Source organism: Typha angustifolia, chromosome 11 (genome assembly GCF_048772165.1).
Source record: "Typha angustifolia cultivar Huaian chromosome 11, ASM4877216v1, whole genome shotgun sequence".
Classification (NCBI taxonomy): domain Eukaryota; kingdom Viridiplantae; phylum Streptophyta; class Magnoliopsida; order Poales; family Typhaceae; genus Typha; species Typha angustifolia.
Window position 1 is genome coordinate 5530607 of NC_133249.1, and position 16325 is coordinate 5546931.

Below are 16325 nucleotides of genomic sequence, written 5' to 3' on the forward strand. Positions count from 1 at the left end.
ATGTACTTATCATGTGAGTATAAATGTATAAATCTTGTCATGCTATGCAATTCTTTATACATTCTCTTTTGTACCTCTTTTATTAATTATTTCATAGTAACATTGTAAAAGGCATATTTTTTCTTATTATATATTCTTTTCAATATGTACTCTTTATTTGAAGATTCTAGCCCCTACAAACTCTTCTATTATTATACTCATTGGATGTGGAAATCAAGTCATCATTTCATTTCACCCCACAAGCCAGGTCGGATTCAAGTCGGGCTAAAATACTATAGCTTATTATTGCCTACTAGCTCATGAGATATTGGGCTTGGGCTAGGCGAATTTTAAAAATATTATATTTTATTGAGCCAAGCATAATAGCCCTCTATGAAAATATTTTAGTTATCTTTCGTAGTAATATAATTATATATTGTATTCAATTTACTAAATATTCAATATGAGACTAAAAAGCCATGGGAGTAGACATGCATAACGAGTCGGGTCACGAGCAAAAGTAGCGGGTTGGGCTTTCAAAACTGACTAGGGGGTGGGGGCAAAGGACTAGCCTATGCCGTCTATTACCATCTCGGGCTCAGGTTGGGTCGGGCGCAAATCGGGTCTGAGCTACACTTAGCCTAATTAAAATCAGACAGGTCCGGACCGGGTTTGGGCAGCTTGAGCCCAATGATCATCTCTACACCACATATAAGATCTACCATTTGTTCGATATTAACTCTATTAGAAAGAGATACATTTGCATTGTGATAATTTAGTTAATTTGGGCCTACATTATAATATTTTTCATAAATATTTGCATTACAGGTTATATGGTGGTCTGGTGATATACTCATATTGTTAAATCTCAGTTAACTTTGCTCTGTATTATATTTCTTTATAACTATTCAGACCTACTAGTGGTTGAGATATCACTGTTGATATCACGTTGCGTGAGCAGCGAGTGGCCACACCACTGATAACTTGAGAATATTCAAATGCTCTGTCATTTGGCATAGACTCCACATATAATTCCACCGTATCACTATTTTGTTTATATAAGTCAAGCATCACATCTAGACCTTTTTTTAATCAAGAATTGGCATTGTTATCAAACCGAGCAAAATTAGTTATAAATCCTACTATGCAAGTTCCATTTACACATGCTTAGTCTGGTAATCACTGATATTCTATCCAACTATTGCTCATACATTGATCTAAAATAATCACGGAGATTCTATCCAATAAATTATCAAAACCCACCTTATGAGATTGAGATGAGGTGGATATACAAAATTGAGATGTCCAAGCAGAGAATTCTGAATGCAATTAGATGCCAAGATGCAATGAAAAAAAAATGTTTCTACATCTCAACTGCATTTACAGTTTGAAAAGGATGTACAAATAGAGCTTGAATCGTGTTATGATACAAATACACTTGAATGGTTCTGAAAGTATATCGAGATTGGCGAAACAGCAACAAGCATTGTTCTCACAAACAAGGAAATCAACCACCATCAAAACCCACTAATCTAAGACCTTGGTATTGTCATTGTCGATTTGGGTGTTCTAATACAGCCGATGTGGCTCAAGAACCGATGATGGTACAATTGTGGCTGTGTCGAATCTCTTCATTGATCAACCAGATTAGTTACAAATAAGCTGCTTCTACGGAAAAAAAAATCATGTAGCCCATTAAATCTTCTTGCCTTCTTCGGACTCAGTTTGATCCGGTAATGAACACTTGTGCTCTAACAAGTGATGAGTTGATTTGCCAACTCCGAAAAGTTCATAAAGATCAGCCTGCACACCATCAAGCTGATATTGTCAATCTTGAACGCTCAATCTTGCAATGCCCTGCGTAGCATCTGCAGCTGTGGATCGCTGCGTTTGGGTTTGAACAACATATTGCCTCTGCAAATCTTTAAATTTCTCCAACAGTTCTTGGAATGATGGGCGACACTGTGGCTCGCTGTTCACGGAAAGGTAAGCTCACAATCAGTACAAAGTTGGATGAAAATTTCAGTTCAAGAAAAATTGAGGGAAGATATAAAACCTGTGCCAACAACTCTCTATTATTGACAGCCACTGAGGATCCAAGTCACTTGGAAGCTCCAATCTTTGGTTCATGAACCCAACAGCTCCAATTACCTGCATAAATAGTAATATTTTCAACAATTAAAAAACAATATTTCACAAAAAGACAACTAATATATGGACATCCCAAAGTCAGTGCTATCTTATACAAATTTTGGAGTCAACTTAGACATTACAAATAATGTTGATTTCCTTGGACATGCACAGCTTGATAAAGACAACTTTTAAATTATCGAGTTATCATATTTGTATGTCTCGACATCCATATTTGATCTGAGTATCCCTTCAGTGGAAACACAGATATGCACCTCAGTCATCCTCTTCAAGGTGCAGCAAATGCTTGATAATGATCATACCAACAACATCAAGCATAAAAGACCACCAACATTGTTTCTATATAATACACAATGGTATGCTACTTAAACATGCTTGACAGATTGAGATGATTGGTAGAACTAAGGAGATCCAAGATCTGTTACCGTGTACTTAGCTGATCTATGAAATGATTGACACGCTTGCTGTTAAATTTAGTGAATTTTCTAGCTGAACAAATAATTAGTAGTATGAGAGTGGCAAATACCTGAATTGAATTGAGATTATCCCATGGGATCTTCTCAGTGACAAGTTCCCAAAGTATCACCCCATAGCTGTACACATCGGATCTAAATTTAACAAAAAAAGATAAACAGATCCATTAGCTATTTCTTCTTTCACTGCATTTGAATGACACCTGGAGTATCAAAGATATGGTAAGCTAAGAGCGTGGATGTGAACTTACTTCTCATCTGCAGGTTCATTGCGAAGAACTTCCGGAGCCATCCATTGTGGCTAGAAAATAGAATTGTATTTGTGAGTCAAAGTTAATAGTGCATAAACATGATAAATACATTATAGGGGAAAATACATTTTAACCTCCCCTATTGTTAGGCCTAATTTTGTTTGTGCTACTTTATTCTTTTATAGTTATTTTTAAACTAAAATTGTTATTTTCTTTATCATATTTGAGTAAACTAATGGTCAAATTTGAAGATGTTTATTAGAAATAAAATTGTAGAGAATTTGATAAGCTTTCTGACGTATCTAAAATAATACCGATCAGATTTTGAATAACAAAAATATGTTAAAACATACATTTGTAATTTGTTCAATATATTTGTTATTCTTTGTCATCTGAAATTTGATCGGTATTATTTTACATGCATTGAAAATTTTATCTAATTCTTTACAACTTTGCATTTAATGAATATATTTAAATTTGATCTATAATTTAGTCAAATATGATGAAAAAGTAATGGTTACAATTTAAAGATCACAAGAGAGTAAAGTAATACAAATAAAACTATGAGGGGTGAAGTAAATTTTAGGCCTAACCACATGGAAATAAAATGTAATTTCCTTTACATTATATTAATTTATTTAGATCCTCAAAACAGTTAATTAAACTTTGTTTGTACTTACAGTTCCTTTCCCAGTTTTTGTTGTCAAATACGTTTCATTCTTCAGACGTGAAAGACCAAAGTCTCCAACCTGTTTACCAGGAAAGGAATAAGAGAGGATAAAATGCATATGCAGAATAATTGTCTATAAGAATTAGCAGCAAACCTTCACAGTCCAATTCTTGTCGACTAACAGATTTGATGACTTCAAATCACGATGGATTATTGGTGGATTGCAGTGATGAAGATAATTCATACCCCTTGCCTGTTGAAAGAGAGAATCTTTAATAATTGCCATTCAGACTTGACCATAATCATATCTGAGTTCTTGAAGTAATTATGGAGGTAACTGAATATTTGTTACAAAAGCAGATTTTCAAACTGGTTCTTGAAAGTTGTACATAAACCGGATTTTGAAAACAATTATCCATAGGCAAGGAAATGACATAATCCCCTTACTAAGGACTGAATGAGTCCAGGTGCTTACTCCCGAAGTCGTTCATATGTTTTCTATAGGAAACAGAAAAGCTTTACACAAAGACTTCTATATTGGAAAGTTAATTTGAACATATGTTTTCTATAAGAAACAGAAAAGAAAAGCTTTATGCAAACACTTCCATATTGGAAAGTTAATTTGAACATATGTTTTCTACAAGAAACAGAAAAGAAAAGCTTTACGCAAACACATTTATATTGGAAAGTTAATTTGAACATCAAAAAACTATACAAGAACCAGTCAACTTGGAAACTTAATTACTATACAAGAATCATTTGATCATTGATCAATTATAATTTTTAGCAAAGCTGCTTACAATATCTAACGCCATATGAATGCGCCGTCTCCAATCCAGCCTGGCAGTGTTTCTCTGAAGCAACCGGAACAAACTCCCACTGCATATGAAATATGACTACATTGACTACATGACTAGAAGAATCATTACATTAAACAAGAGAATTAAATGCATGAACGCTTTAACTGATACTAATGGCTTAATCTTGCTGCCGTAATAATAAGAATGAAAAGATAGTCGGGCATTTGGCTACTAGGAGTAGGAGAGAAATTGTTTCCAATTCCTTAATATTATGCGTCATGGAATAATCATTCTTCCTAAGAGTAACTGTTATGTTGACTAGCTTTTTGAAATGTAAATCTGCAGCAAGGTTGTGTGATTGCCTGGTTGGCAACTTTAAGACAGTGGTAGCCGAAGGTAAATCTCCCACACCTACATGAAAGTTCTGTTTGCACCTTAATGTTATCAAGGCATCAAAGTACTTTTTACTGGACAAACCGCAAAATTGCTCTAATTATCTGAAATCATACCATGGGGAAAGCAGATGTCTTTCTTGTTATGATTATCAAAATTAATTCTAACTAAGATATGCTTTAGTTTTCATTTGAATGCCAATTTTTTAATCTCAACTAAAGATGTGAATTTGGATAAAAATGTCATGCTCCAAAAATCATTATGGCAGCGATAGATTCAGAAGAAATGACCTGGTCAAGGTCAACCACCGAAATCGGTTATTCTAATTTGTTAGTTCAAAATATTAGTGCCCGCACCAGTGCATACATTAATTTAAGAGAAATAATACTTCTCATTCAACGATGGGACACTACAAATGGCAAATTCATTTGAGCAACTAATGACCTGATTCACAAGAGATAGATGACTGTAATTTCTACCCTGTCATCTTTACTCTTGTAAGCCCCATTTCTCAAGATAAGAAAAAAGTATATTTTTCTTGTAGTAACTGGAGCTTATGGGTTCTGAAAAAGAAGATATGTCTAAGCAACAAACCCAACCTAAAAACTATGATAAAAAGAATACACTGAAAGCAAAAGAAAAAAATAAAATTCGGTTGCTTTATTTTAAAGAGTAAAGGACAAACCGAGGAAGGAATTCTGTCACAATGCAAAGACGTTGAGGAGTCATAACTGCACCCATAAAGAGCAGTATATTTGGATGCCGTAGCCTCTTCATCAATGATACCTTCACATATACACACAATTTACATGATATGCAATGCAAAAACGTGCCTACTAAAGCAATGCTATCACATCTCACATTTACTAATATATATGAAATGTAACAATACAGAAAGAGTTATTATGTCAATTCTGTTACCTGTTAAACAATAATATTACAATTAAAAATGGTAATGATCTATATAAAATTGTAGACAAGGTACTTCTTTCAAATCAATATAAGCATCAAATAACTTTGTACAGCACGATTTGATCAGAGAGCAACGAGATATATCCATTAAGGAATAGTAAGTACATAAGATTCTAGAAAATAGAAACTACGCATTTTACAGGAATCACATGGAAAAAATGAAATAAAAATAATTAATTGGATGCCCAAGAAAAAAATTGTCAAAGAACTTTTATTGCATCTTTATATATCCTAACTTCTTGACAGGATATCATAACATCTTTACTAGCGGTGATGTTCAAGGAGCTAGAGATGATTCTTTTTCCATATTTTCAATGGGATTAGGCATTAGATCCATGCCATTTTCTTGAACATACTCCAATTGAAATGCACACATAAGGAAACTTCACCCATGAGAGAGATCTTATGAACAAAATATGTAGACTTAACTTATTGCTGCAAATCATCACCATCATAAGATAAAATATAAGAAGATGACCATCAGCATCTACTCACTAAATAATCGAGTACTAAGCAAGCTACTTCTTTTTACCTAACACAACAGTTCTTAATAGATGTATTCTACAGAATAATATGTATCAAGAATGCAAGTTCAAAAGGAAAAGGCACCTCTTGTCTAAAGGAAAGTATCACTTCGTCCGAATATTCCTGCTTTGAGAAGACTTTAACTGCCACATCCTGTTAAAGAAATTTATTGATTGATTTTCAGATATGACATGAAATATCAATTCCAAATAAGAATTAGCCCAGATAAGATGCCCATGTTACTCTTTGCAAACAAGCAAGAAAAAGCAAAACATCTCAGACAATTGAGCTCGCAGTTCCACATCAGAATTAATTACTACATTTTATGGATGATATCCTTTCAACACACCTTAAATGCATGTGTTGTACCACATATATGTCAATTTCATTAGCAAAAAAAAAAAATATTTAGAGTGAATAAGACCATAAATTTTAGGATAAAATTTTTCCATCAGATGATGGCTTAGCAATAGTAGTTTCTTATGAAAAACATCCAGTCAGATTGATAAGCTAGTGGGTGACAGTGTAATGGTTCAGATATTTTTTATAGGAGACTGACATGCTGCAAGAGCAGGGATCGTGAACTGATGAGGATTGATAGTAATGAACCTTCTCTATCTTATCATGTGAGCTTGAGCTCCTGAGGATACTCTATCAGATAAAAGGGGTCCTTTGAAAGCCTTCCAGCCCAAATACAGCTAAATGTCACAGTGAAGGTCTAGCCAAGGCAACAATCTACTTGAGATTGAGGACACCTTGTGAAGATGTTCATGAGATTAAATCCACTTAGCCAATGGATACATTTGTTGAATGATATGCTAACGTCAGATGCTCCCTTAAAAGAAAGGATTTTTCAAAAGTTTAAACACATGCAGTGCAGTACTAACTGGTAGACAATCACGACTATTGGTACACACCCAGTAGAAAGCCACGTTCTGTATAGGAAACCTGGCATGTGTCATCTTGGATATATCAGCCAAACACAGATTGGCATGTTGTCGTGCTTACATGGCCAAAATGTTGACTAGCACAGTGAATCATTATCATGTAATACTCCCTATACCCAGAATCCACGCAGACAGGAGTCCCATGCACTTGGGTGCCCATCTTTATAAACATTAGAACCCAAAGTGATGAATTGGTTGCCTAAAATGAACTTCAAATTTGGTCCACAAGTTAAGACCAGTCATGCATGCAACTATTAGTGAGCATCTCCTCTATGGCCTAAAAGAAGATTTTAGTCCAACTATTTTTAAAGTTTACATCTCTAGAATGTGATCAACTTGATGAAATCTTCTCACAGCATTCAATTGAAATCCACAAAGATCTTGGTAATCAGCAATAAACATATATTGTTTCATGCAAAAACCTACAAACTAGTTCCTCATATAAGTGCCATTAGAATCCAATCCTTTTTTTTATTTACTGCCAAGAAATCCAAAATGATAAATTAAATAAAGGGGAAACATTATTTCTTAGCTTTCTTGTTAATGCTTTTGAATTTGACACATCTCACTCTATGTCAATCTATATATGGGTATATTTTTGTTAATCCTTTAACTCCAACTTCCAGATAAAGGGGCAAGTGGAATAGTATTCTCCTTTTTCTCTTCTATGGCAGTGCAATTTTAAAGCTTTCAAGCCAGTCTCCAGTTTCTTTCCCAACTAGAAGCAATGTTACCAGACAATAGCATGCTAAATGTTTGATCTGTTTATGCCATTAGACATCAATCTTTCACCTCCAAAAGTCTTCAATTTCCAGTTTAAGGATCAAACTTGGTGATGTCAGATGATTAGCAACTAGTAAACTACATTGATCAATTGCTTCTGCTTAAAGATCTTCTTTAGTACTTATGGATGAGTCAGCAGAGAATGGGATTGATTTCACACAAATTTGTTGCATATATTTATTAGAGAGGATCACAACAGAGTTATTAAGAATTAGGATGTCTGAGGAAGGATCATAACAGAAATAACATGGAAGAGTGAATAGTTGAAGAAATGCACTCGAGTCAGCAGATAATGGGATTGATTTCACACGAATTTGTTGCATATATTTATTAGAGAGGATCACAACAGAGTTATTAAGAATTAGGATGTCTGAGGAAGGATCATAACAGAAATAACATGGAAGAGTGAATAGTTGAAGAAATGCACTCGAGTCAGCAGATAATGGGATTGATTTCACACGAATTTGTTGCATATATTTATTAGAGAGGATCACAACAGAGTTATTAAGAATTAGGATGTCTGAGGAAGGATCATAACAGAAATAACATGGAAGAGTGAATAGTTGAAGAAATGCACTCGAGTCAGCAGATAATGGGATTGATTTCACACGAATTTGTTGCATATATTTATTAGAGAGGATCACAACAGAGTTATTAAGAATTAGGATGTCTGAGGAAGGATCATAACAGAAGTAACTTGGAAGAGTGAATAGTTGAAGAAATGGATTTGAGTAGTTCCACAAATAACATATTGCATTGGAAGTATGCTACCAGCATCTCAAGAAGTTAAATTTTTGTGTCATCAAAAGAAAACTGATAGAGCAGACATACCGAGCCATACCACAGAGCATGATATACTGTTCCGCAAGATCCTGTGCGAACATAAAATCTTTTATGAGTATAACCATGCAAACCATCAAATAACAGTAAACTCTTCTAGAAAATCTCTAGATTGCAAACATTATTAATCATCCATTGTGGAACTAATTGTTCTTGTAAATGCTTGATATACTCCTTTTGATTGATAGAATGGAATAGGTCGTCAGTGCCATTAAGTTAACTACATCACTGTAAGCAGTATTAAGCAGTCTAGATATAGAAAGACAGATCTAATGTTTCAACAATTGTTGGACATTCCACAGGGAAAGCCATTATAAATGAAACATGAATCAGTAATCAAATAGGTTTGGATCATACTACTGCTCTCAATCTTATCTTTCCTGATTATTTAAGGCATATTTACGGAGACAAATAATCTTCTTAAAGTGATAATATTAATTGTAATTAAGACAGAATAAGATTTAATTAGCATGAAATGTTAAAATGATTACATATTCCACAAGTACTAAACTGCAAGACTAAATCTAAATACTTATTCTTACCAATTAGATCAATGATAAATTATTTAATGGACAAATCTTTTAAAAAGAAATGCTAAAACAAAAGAAGGCAACACGCTGGGTGTGAACATGGAATTGGTCTGGAAAAGGTGGTCCACAGTTGGGAGTAATATGCAACATTAAAAGGTCAAATTAAAGGCAAAGCAATGCATTTTACGAGTTCTAGGCATACGTAAATATGAAAGAAGGCTCAAACAGATGAGGATGCAATGTCTTGAGTCTTCCTGAGTAGATGGCATAACAATATAGACAATTGCCCTTTACCCCTCCCTCTACCCTATGCTGATCTATGTGGACAGTGAAGCTACTTGGCAGGCATGATTATCAATTCAAAAACCAAAAACACCCTTTTTAATTTTGCAAATAATTGGTTGGAAGAATGGACCTTCAGTGAAAATCGATAATCTTCACTCCATCTCAAATAGTTCTCATATCTAAATTTTTAGGACTGTAAAGATCCTAGATAAGTGCGAAAAAGAAGAAGAAGAAGAAGAAGAAGTCAGTTTTGGTAGGTATTCTCTCAGAAAAAAATTATAAAGATTTTGGCAGGTACTTGTCAATCAATATCATAAAGGAGGGGTTATGTGTCACAATTGAAAGTTCAGGAAGACACTTTGAACTTTTTTCCATGCTATGAAAGGGTAAATGTCTTTTCCTTGGGAAGAAAAACGAAAGAAAGAAAATGGACGGCAGTCAAATCACCATAGTAAGTGTGCTTGCTTCCAATTATACAGAAACATACAGGGCAAAGGAATGGAACGACTAGACTACTTAACAAAGACCATATGTAGAAAACTATAAGATAGTTATGCTACACTCATGGAGAAAATGATTACCTTGACCTATTTGTTCTCCAATTGTAAGGTCTTCCCATAAAATTTCATAGTCTAAGCAGTCATTTTCCAATTCAACTTTCTGAAGTGCACTGCTACTGTTGCTTCCACTGCTGCTAACACTGCTAGTGCTATTAGCATTAAATGAGGACCAGGATCCTGAGGCCTCATTGTTGCCTGTCCGACTACTTTCTGTCACCTGACTTTCTGGCTTTGCATCAGAATCATAAGCCTTTCTATGAATTGTATCGTTTTCTTGATCACCATGTACCCAAGGCCAAAGAAAGCGGTTTTTTGCATCAGTGCTGTGATTGCCGTCATGTTCACTCCCTTTCCAGGGCCAAGATATATTCTTCTTAGCAAATAATGCCTCTGCCTTTGAGCTTATAATCTTGTGGATTCCTACCTTTCCTTCAGCCTCCTCATTATTACCTTTTGCTGCTTTCCCAGGAGATTTTTCTTCGATGACCACTGAGGAAAGACCAAAAGCACAAGGTGGTATGTCTCCTCTTGGAGTGCTAGCTCCACTTGATGTCGCGTCCTCCTTATGGTCTGAAGAAACTGCATCATGATCGGAGTAATGGTTATCACCACTACCACTTTCATGTTCCATACTGGCCTCACCTGTCCTAATCCGAGAACGGACTTTGTTTGTAACTCTAGTAGCCTGTGTAGGTAATTCTAAAAATCAAGAAAGAATACACTAAAAGAATTTGAAAACAGGCCAGATTGCTCTATATAGAAACAAAATCATCCAAACATTTTTGGGTGGCATGCACAATAAAATTATTGCAGTTTTTTCTGTCCCTGTGGAACTGTACTCTAAATTCACTCACCAGATTTGTTATTTTTGAGGCAAGAGCAATTTGGATAGGTTGTGGATCAGAACCAACTTTACTTGTTAGGTTGATTCTAGATCGATTAGTGCTGCTGCAGATAACTCCTTCAATCTTTGTAGAGGTTGAAGGGGTAGCCATTTCCTGAAAGGAGCGTGGATCACTTGACACACAAATAATGCCAACCAAGTGACCATCATCATCATAAAAAGGAGTATTGGTAGCAATAGCTAGAAACCGTTCCCCTGACTTGTTCTTAACAGGAAACTTTCCTGTCCAGCTCTCCCCTGTGGTTATACGGTGGATGATATTACTGGCAATGTTGAAGTCACAGGCATCAACAAGCAGCTCTACAGCATCCTGTCCAAGGGCTTCTGATGCTGAATAACCATACAGAGTTTCAGCAGATCGGTTCCTAAGATGAGTGTTGCAACCAAATGACCATCGTTGAATCAAATAATAATCTATGGAAGAAGATAAGATCAAATGCACCAATCACAGCCTAACAGTTTTACTACTATCAAAAAGGTTATTTTGAAGCATAGATACCCAATAATTCCGACACATGAAAGAAATAACAATTAAGCTCAAAATGGCCAAGAAAATATAGATAAAGATTGAATCACCATTATAGAAATTTGGGTTCATTAATTCAGCATGAGAAATACACATGAGAGTACCTCACTAAATTCTTACAACTGTAACTGTTTCATCAACTAAACATGACTGAACACTGCATTTTTAGCACATTTATGGATAGTGGAAGATAGTGGTTACACATCTAAAAGAACATATCTGTGCACGACTTTGTAGCCTACAAGGGGTTTGCGAAAAGGAGATGTACAGCCTTATATATTAACTAGTTACAATATGTAATTTATTGCAAAAAGGAAAAGAACTTGTGAAAGTAGGTAGATCAGTACTCGATGCAACTAATCATTTCTTTCATTCTCTGTTCATGTTGTGAGTGAGCAAAGCAATGTCAAGAAGTCTTAGGTCCCCAATATCTATTATTGGTAGACCATATTAATGCATCTCACGTCTAGACCATGTTTGGAGTAGATATTCTTACAAAGGCGAATACTTCCCAGTTCCCTCTCTTAATAATCACACTTCCTCTCCCAACTTTAGTTTATCCAAATCAATCTGCTATGGACCGACATGTCATGAGAAATACTCTAAAATCACCACTGATGAATAACTCAAGATCATTGATATATCAATGCATGCTTAGTGCTAAACCTCAGTCTTATTATAGAATTACCGTACTGGAGAAAATGAAGAGCAAGAACATAGAATTAAACCATTCACTGCCTCATGAAGAGCATAAATTTCCCTTTTACAATCAAACTAAATGTAAAGGGCATTGATGCCTCAAATAGTCAAATCTCAATAAGTGCTCTACCTCAATTAGCAAAACATCAAAGAAACCATTTCAAAGGGAGGAGCCCAATTCAGATAAGATAACAATTACCAAAACAAACCAATTGAGAGAGATAAAAGTCTCCAACTGACCAGTATATTATCCGGCCATCAAGATCAAATATGTGGACAGACTGCCCCATGGATTGCAAGACATTCAGGTACTGCCTCTCCGACAATCCGATGACACCGCCCTCATCGCGGTGCCTTCCGCCAGAGCTGCTCGGCCCCCGGCTCTCCCTCTGCAGCCTCGACGAGTGCCCCAGAGACGCCGACCCCTTCCGCCAAACCGGCCCCGGGGGCAACCCCGCCGACCGCTGCGGCGACACCGACTGCGATCGGCCGCGGTCCGGCCGCCGGTCCCCGCGGCCCTCCCCCTGCATCAGCTTCGACATCTCCTGCTTCAGAAGCGCGTGCCCCGCCTCCAGCTCCTGGATCTTCTTCAAAATCCCCTCAGGTGGATTCTCCATAGCAGAAATTAAGGACCCAACTGGGATTTCCTGGAAACTCAGACTGCAATCAGTCCCACAAGCTTTTTCCCGAGGATAGATGGGTTCATGGGCAGTCCCACTTCCCGCTTCAAAGGTGGCTCCCTTTCCTCTGTTCTCCTTTGTTTTCTTCCTCTCCTTCTCTGATCTCTCTCTTTCTCTCTCTCTCTCTCTCTCTCTCTCTCACTCTTTCCCTCTCTCTTTCTCTCTCTATCAATCTATCAATCTATCTTCCTGTGAGCTGTTGCTTTTGTTGGGGGGCATTAAATCCTCTCTTTACACCACTGATCATGACATCCCAAGTTGAATCCTTTGATAAGCTCTTCAGCCTGTTAATTCTTCGCTGTTATTGCTGCTTCTGCTCCTGTTGCTTTTAAGCTTTTGTAGGTCAGCTATGAACGCCAAAGCCACATCTTTTCCCCCAAAAGGAGAGGTCTGCCAGTATTGGTGGGCAGGGCAGCCATCTCACTTCTCCAGTTCTCCTCCTACTCCTCAGTCCTCACCCCACCTACAAAATTACATCTTGTAACTTTTGTCTTCTAATATTTCTCCCAAATTCTCTTTATTAAATCCCATCCTATTATCTGAATACAGAATATTTCATTCATTATTCATTACTTTTTTTAAAAAAATATTAAAAATTCTCTTTATTTGATCTTAGAATCTTGTTTCCCCTTTTATTTTCACCTTAATTTTGGGTTAATTTAGACTTTAGATAACAAATATCTGCTCAGAAAATTAATAAATATATATATCTGAATGATCATAAAAACAAAGTCCAAATAACAATAGTAGTATTGGATCAAGGACTACTTTTTATATATTTTTATGTATCAAATGGGTCAAAGTGACAAAAAAATATATATACCCCATAGGTCATAGTTGCAAAATATTGTCTCATTAAAATTACCATTTTACCCCTCACTGCAAGCCTCTGTCCTCAATGTTATTATTATTATTATTTTTCCCTTTTCCAACTCAATGTCCTCCATGCTATTTTCCTTTTCTTTTTCAACTCAATGTTATTTTCCATTTGGACTTGTAGGGTTGCATGGAGACAAATGCACAGTGGCTTCTTTGGGTTTGCTTCTTGGAAAGCTAAATATTGTTCTTCACACATATGTGCAGCTCACCTATCCATAGCCTTACCTTCTTATTTCCCTTTGTCTCTTATCACACTCCACCCTCTTCTTTTCTATTTTTTAATCATGAGCATTTACTAAATATCAACTCTAATATTTATAGAAAAAAAAAATTAAACTCATAACTTATGTCGTGAACCGATAAAACTCTACCACTAAATTATATCTACGACCTACACTCCGTCCTAACTTTTTTCTTACAAGCAAGTAAGGTCCTATGATCCACCTTTTATATGGATAATTATTTTATTTATTTTCTTATAAGTTAGATAATAATACTAGTTCTCCCATAAAAAATTTTGTTAAATATCATCATAATATTTATAGAAAAATATTGAACTCATAACTTATGTTATGAACCGATAGAACTCAACCACTAGATTATATCTGTGACCTGTACCCACTCTGGCCTAATTTTTTTGCTTACAAGCAAGTGGGCATTATGGTCCACCTCTCCTTGAGAGAAATATTTTATTTATTTATTTATTATTTTTTGCCTTATGCTAGTCATCTTCTTATGCTAACCATTAGTTATTCTATGGTGGGAGCTTGGGAGATAATGATATATACTGGAAAGAGTCAAACTTTTGAAGCTTCACATGTTATGTTAGAGAACTTTAGCTTAGATTCAGCTGCTTTTATTTATGCTCGCTAACAACCAAGAAAAGCGAACTTGATTGCTCGCCACGAAAAAATTATTACATAAAATTATATTCGAAAGGAGAAAATTATTATTCCCATTAGCAAAATATTTTATTTTAATCCATCCTCTTATATGCTACTTTTATGTTTTTATCATAATTTTGATTTTTTTTAAATATTAGATAAAACATATAATAATATGTCATTTACATGCTAGTCAGCTATGATATATCATTAGATAAACACCAACGCATGAATAAATAAAGTGGAGAAAGATTATAAGATTTGCAATCTTGGTGGAAAAGCAATTGAATAGAAAAGACCTACCTATGTTTATACGTGGGAATGCATTAAGTAGCAATAAGCTAAGATACACATGCATATTTATGCAGCTTTGCATGCTTGCACGTGCGCACGTATGTGTCGCCATCAGAGTACATGGGCATGGTGGAAAGATTACGCTAGCTTTTAATATATAGGTAGTTGGTACGCCATTGATGTTTAAAATTGGTCGATATGGATAACTATGTTTATGGAATATTCTATAGAGATATGACATCTTAATAAATACATGAAATCTTTAAAAAGAGCATATATGAACAACCTCTTGGATTTTGACCAAAACTCTTTTAAAAGAAATCATCTAAATTGAGTTATTAGTAAACGGTAATTATTTTAATATTTTATTTAAGAAAAAAATACTAATAAGTTCAGCGTCTTCTTTTTATATGTAAGACGATGATGATCATTATTTTATGTGTGATAACTAAGAATAAATTAAGGCAAACTTAGTTTAATCCATTAATATTGGGGCGATCTATTTTGATTAAAAAAATATTTAAGATAGGGCTAATTTGGTCATAAACTCGCTTCTTGTCACTAGAGAGGTTGTTTACGTATATTGAAAATATTATATAAACTACGTTCTTATCCTAAACACAAAATAATATGCTTATATTTTTGGAGTAATTACGTCTGCCTCTTTAAATAATACCTAGTTTTCACGACAACCCTCTAAACTTTTAAATCTAAGTGTAAACTTTTAAATCTAAGTGAGAAACGCAAATAGCAACAACGGAATACACCTAATAACAATTATACCCCTAATTAATATATTATAATATTTATTAATTTTTAAATTAAAATAGCAAAGAATTTGTTCTATTCTCTCTCGTCTCCACTTGTCTTCTATCTTCATAAGCATTGGTCGGTATGTGAATGGGAGAGTGACAGTAGTAAGTTCACTGAGGCCTCCCCATCTTTATGTGACATCATAGCGAGCTCTCTACGGCCTCCCGTCTCACACGATGTGGTAGCAAGCTTAGCCACGTTGGAGATTTATCAACGTCCTCACTCAGGGAGAGAGAGAGAGAATAGAAGCGAATGAGGTAAAGAGGAAAGAATGAATATGAGAATTGTAACGTTGAAGAAGATGAGAGGAAGAAGATTGAATATAATAATAAAAAAATTTTAATTTTATTGAAATATTGTTATCATAATTTAATTAGTGGGTTGTATAAAGATTACGATGCATTTAGGTCATTTGGGGTTAATTACGTTATAGCTGCCATATTAGTTGCCTCACCCAATTTTTCTAACCCTATATTAATGAAAGGGT

The 16325-nt window shown here is 35.2% G+C and overlaps 1 protein-coding gene across 1 annotated transcript; it reads right to left on the reverse strand.

Annotated features, from left to right (window-relative positions):
- Positions 1–1358: 1358 nt before the first annotated feature.
- On the reverse strand, positions 1359–13429 carry LOC140770044 (uncharacterized). Its single transcript, XM_073111001.1, has 13 exons — positions 12529–13429; positions 11014–11428; positions 10181–10844; positions 8776–8816; positions 6299–6367; positions 5403–5503; positions 4325–4403; positions 3679–3777; positions 3535–3603; positions 2855–2904; positions 2657–2738; positions 2036–2130; positions 1359–1951 (listed from the first exon to the last, which is right to left on the reverse strand). Exons 1-13 carry the CDS (start codon positions 12903–12905, stop codon positions 1807–1809), a joined length of 2286 nt encoding a protein of 761 aa, XP_072967102.1. The 5' UTR covers positions 12906–13429; the 3' UTR covers positions 1359–1806.
- Positions 13430–16325: the final 2896 nt, after the last annotated feature.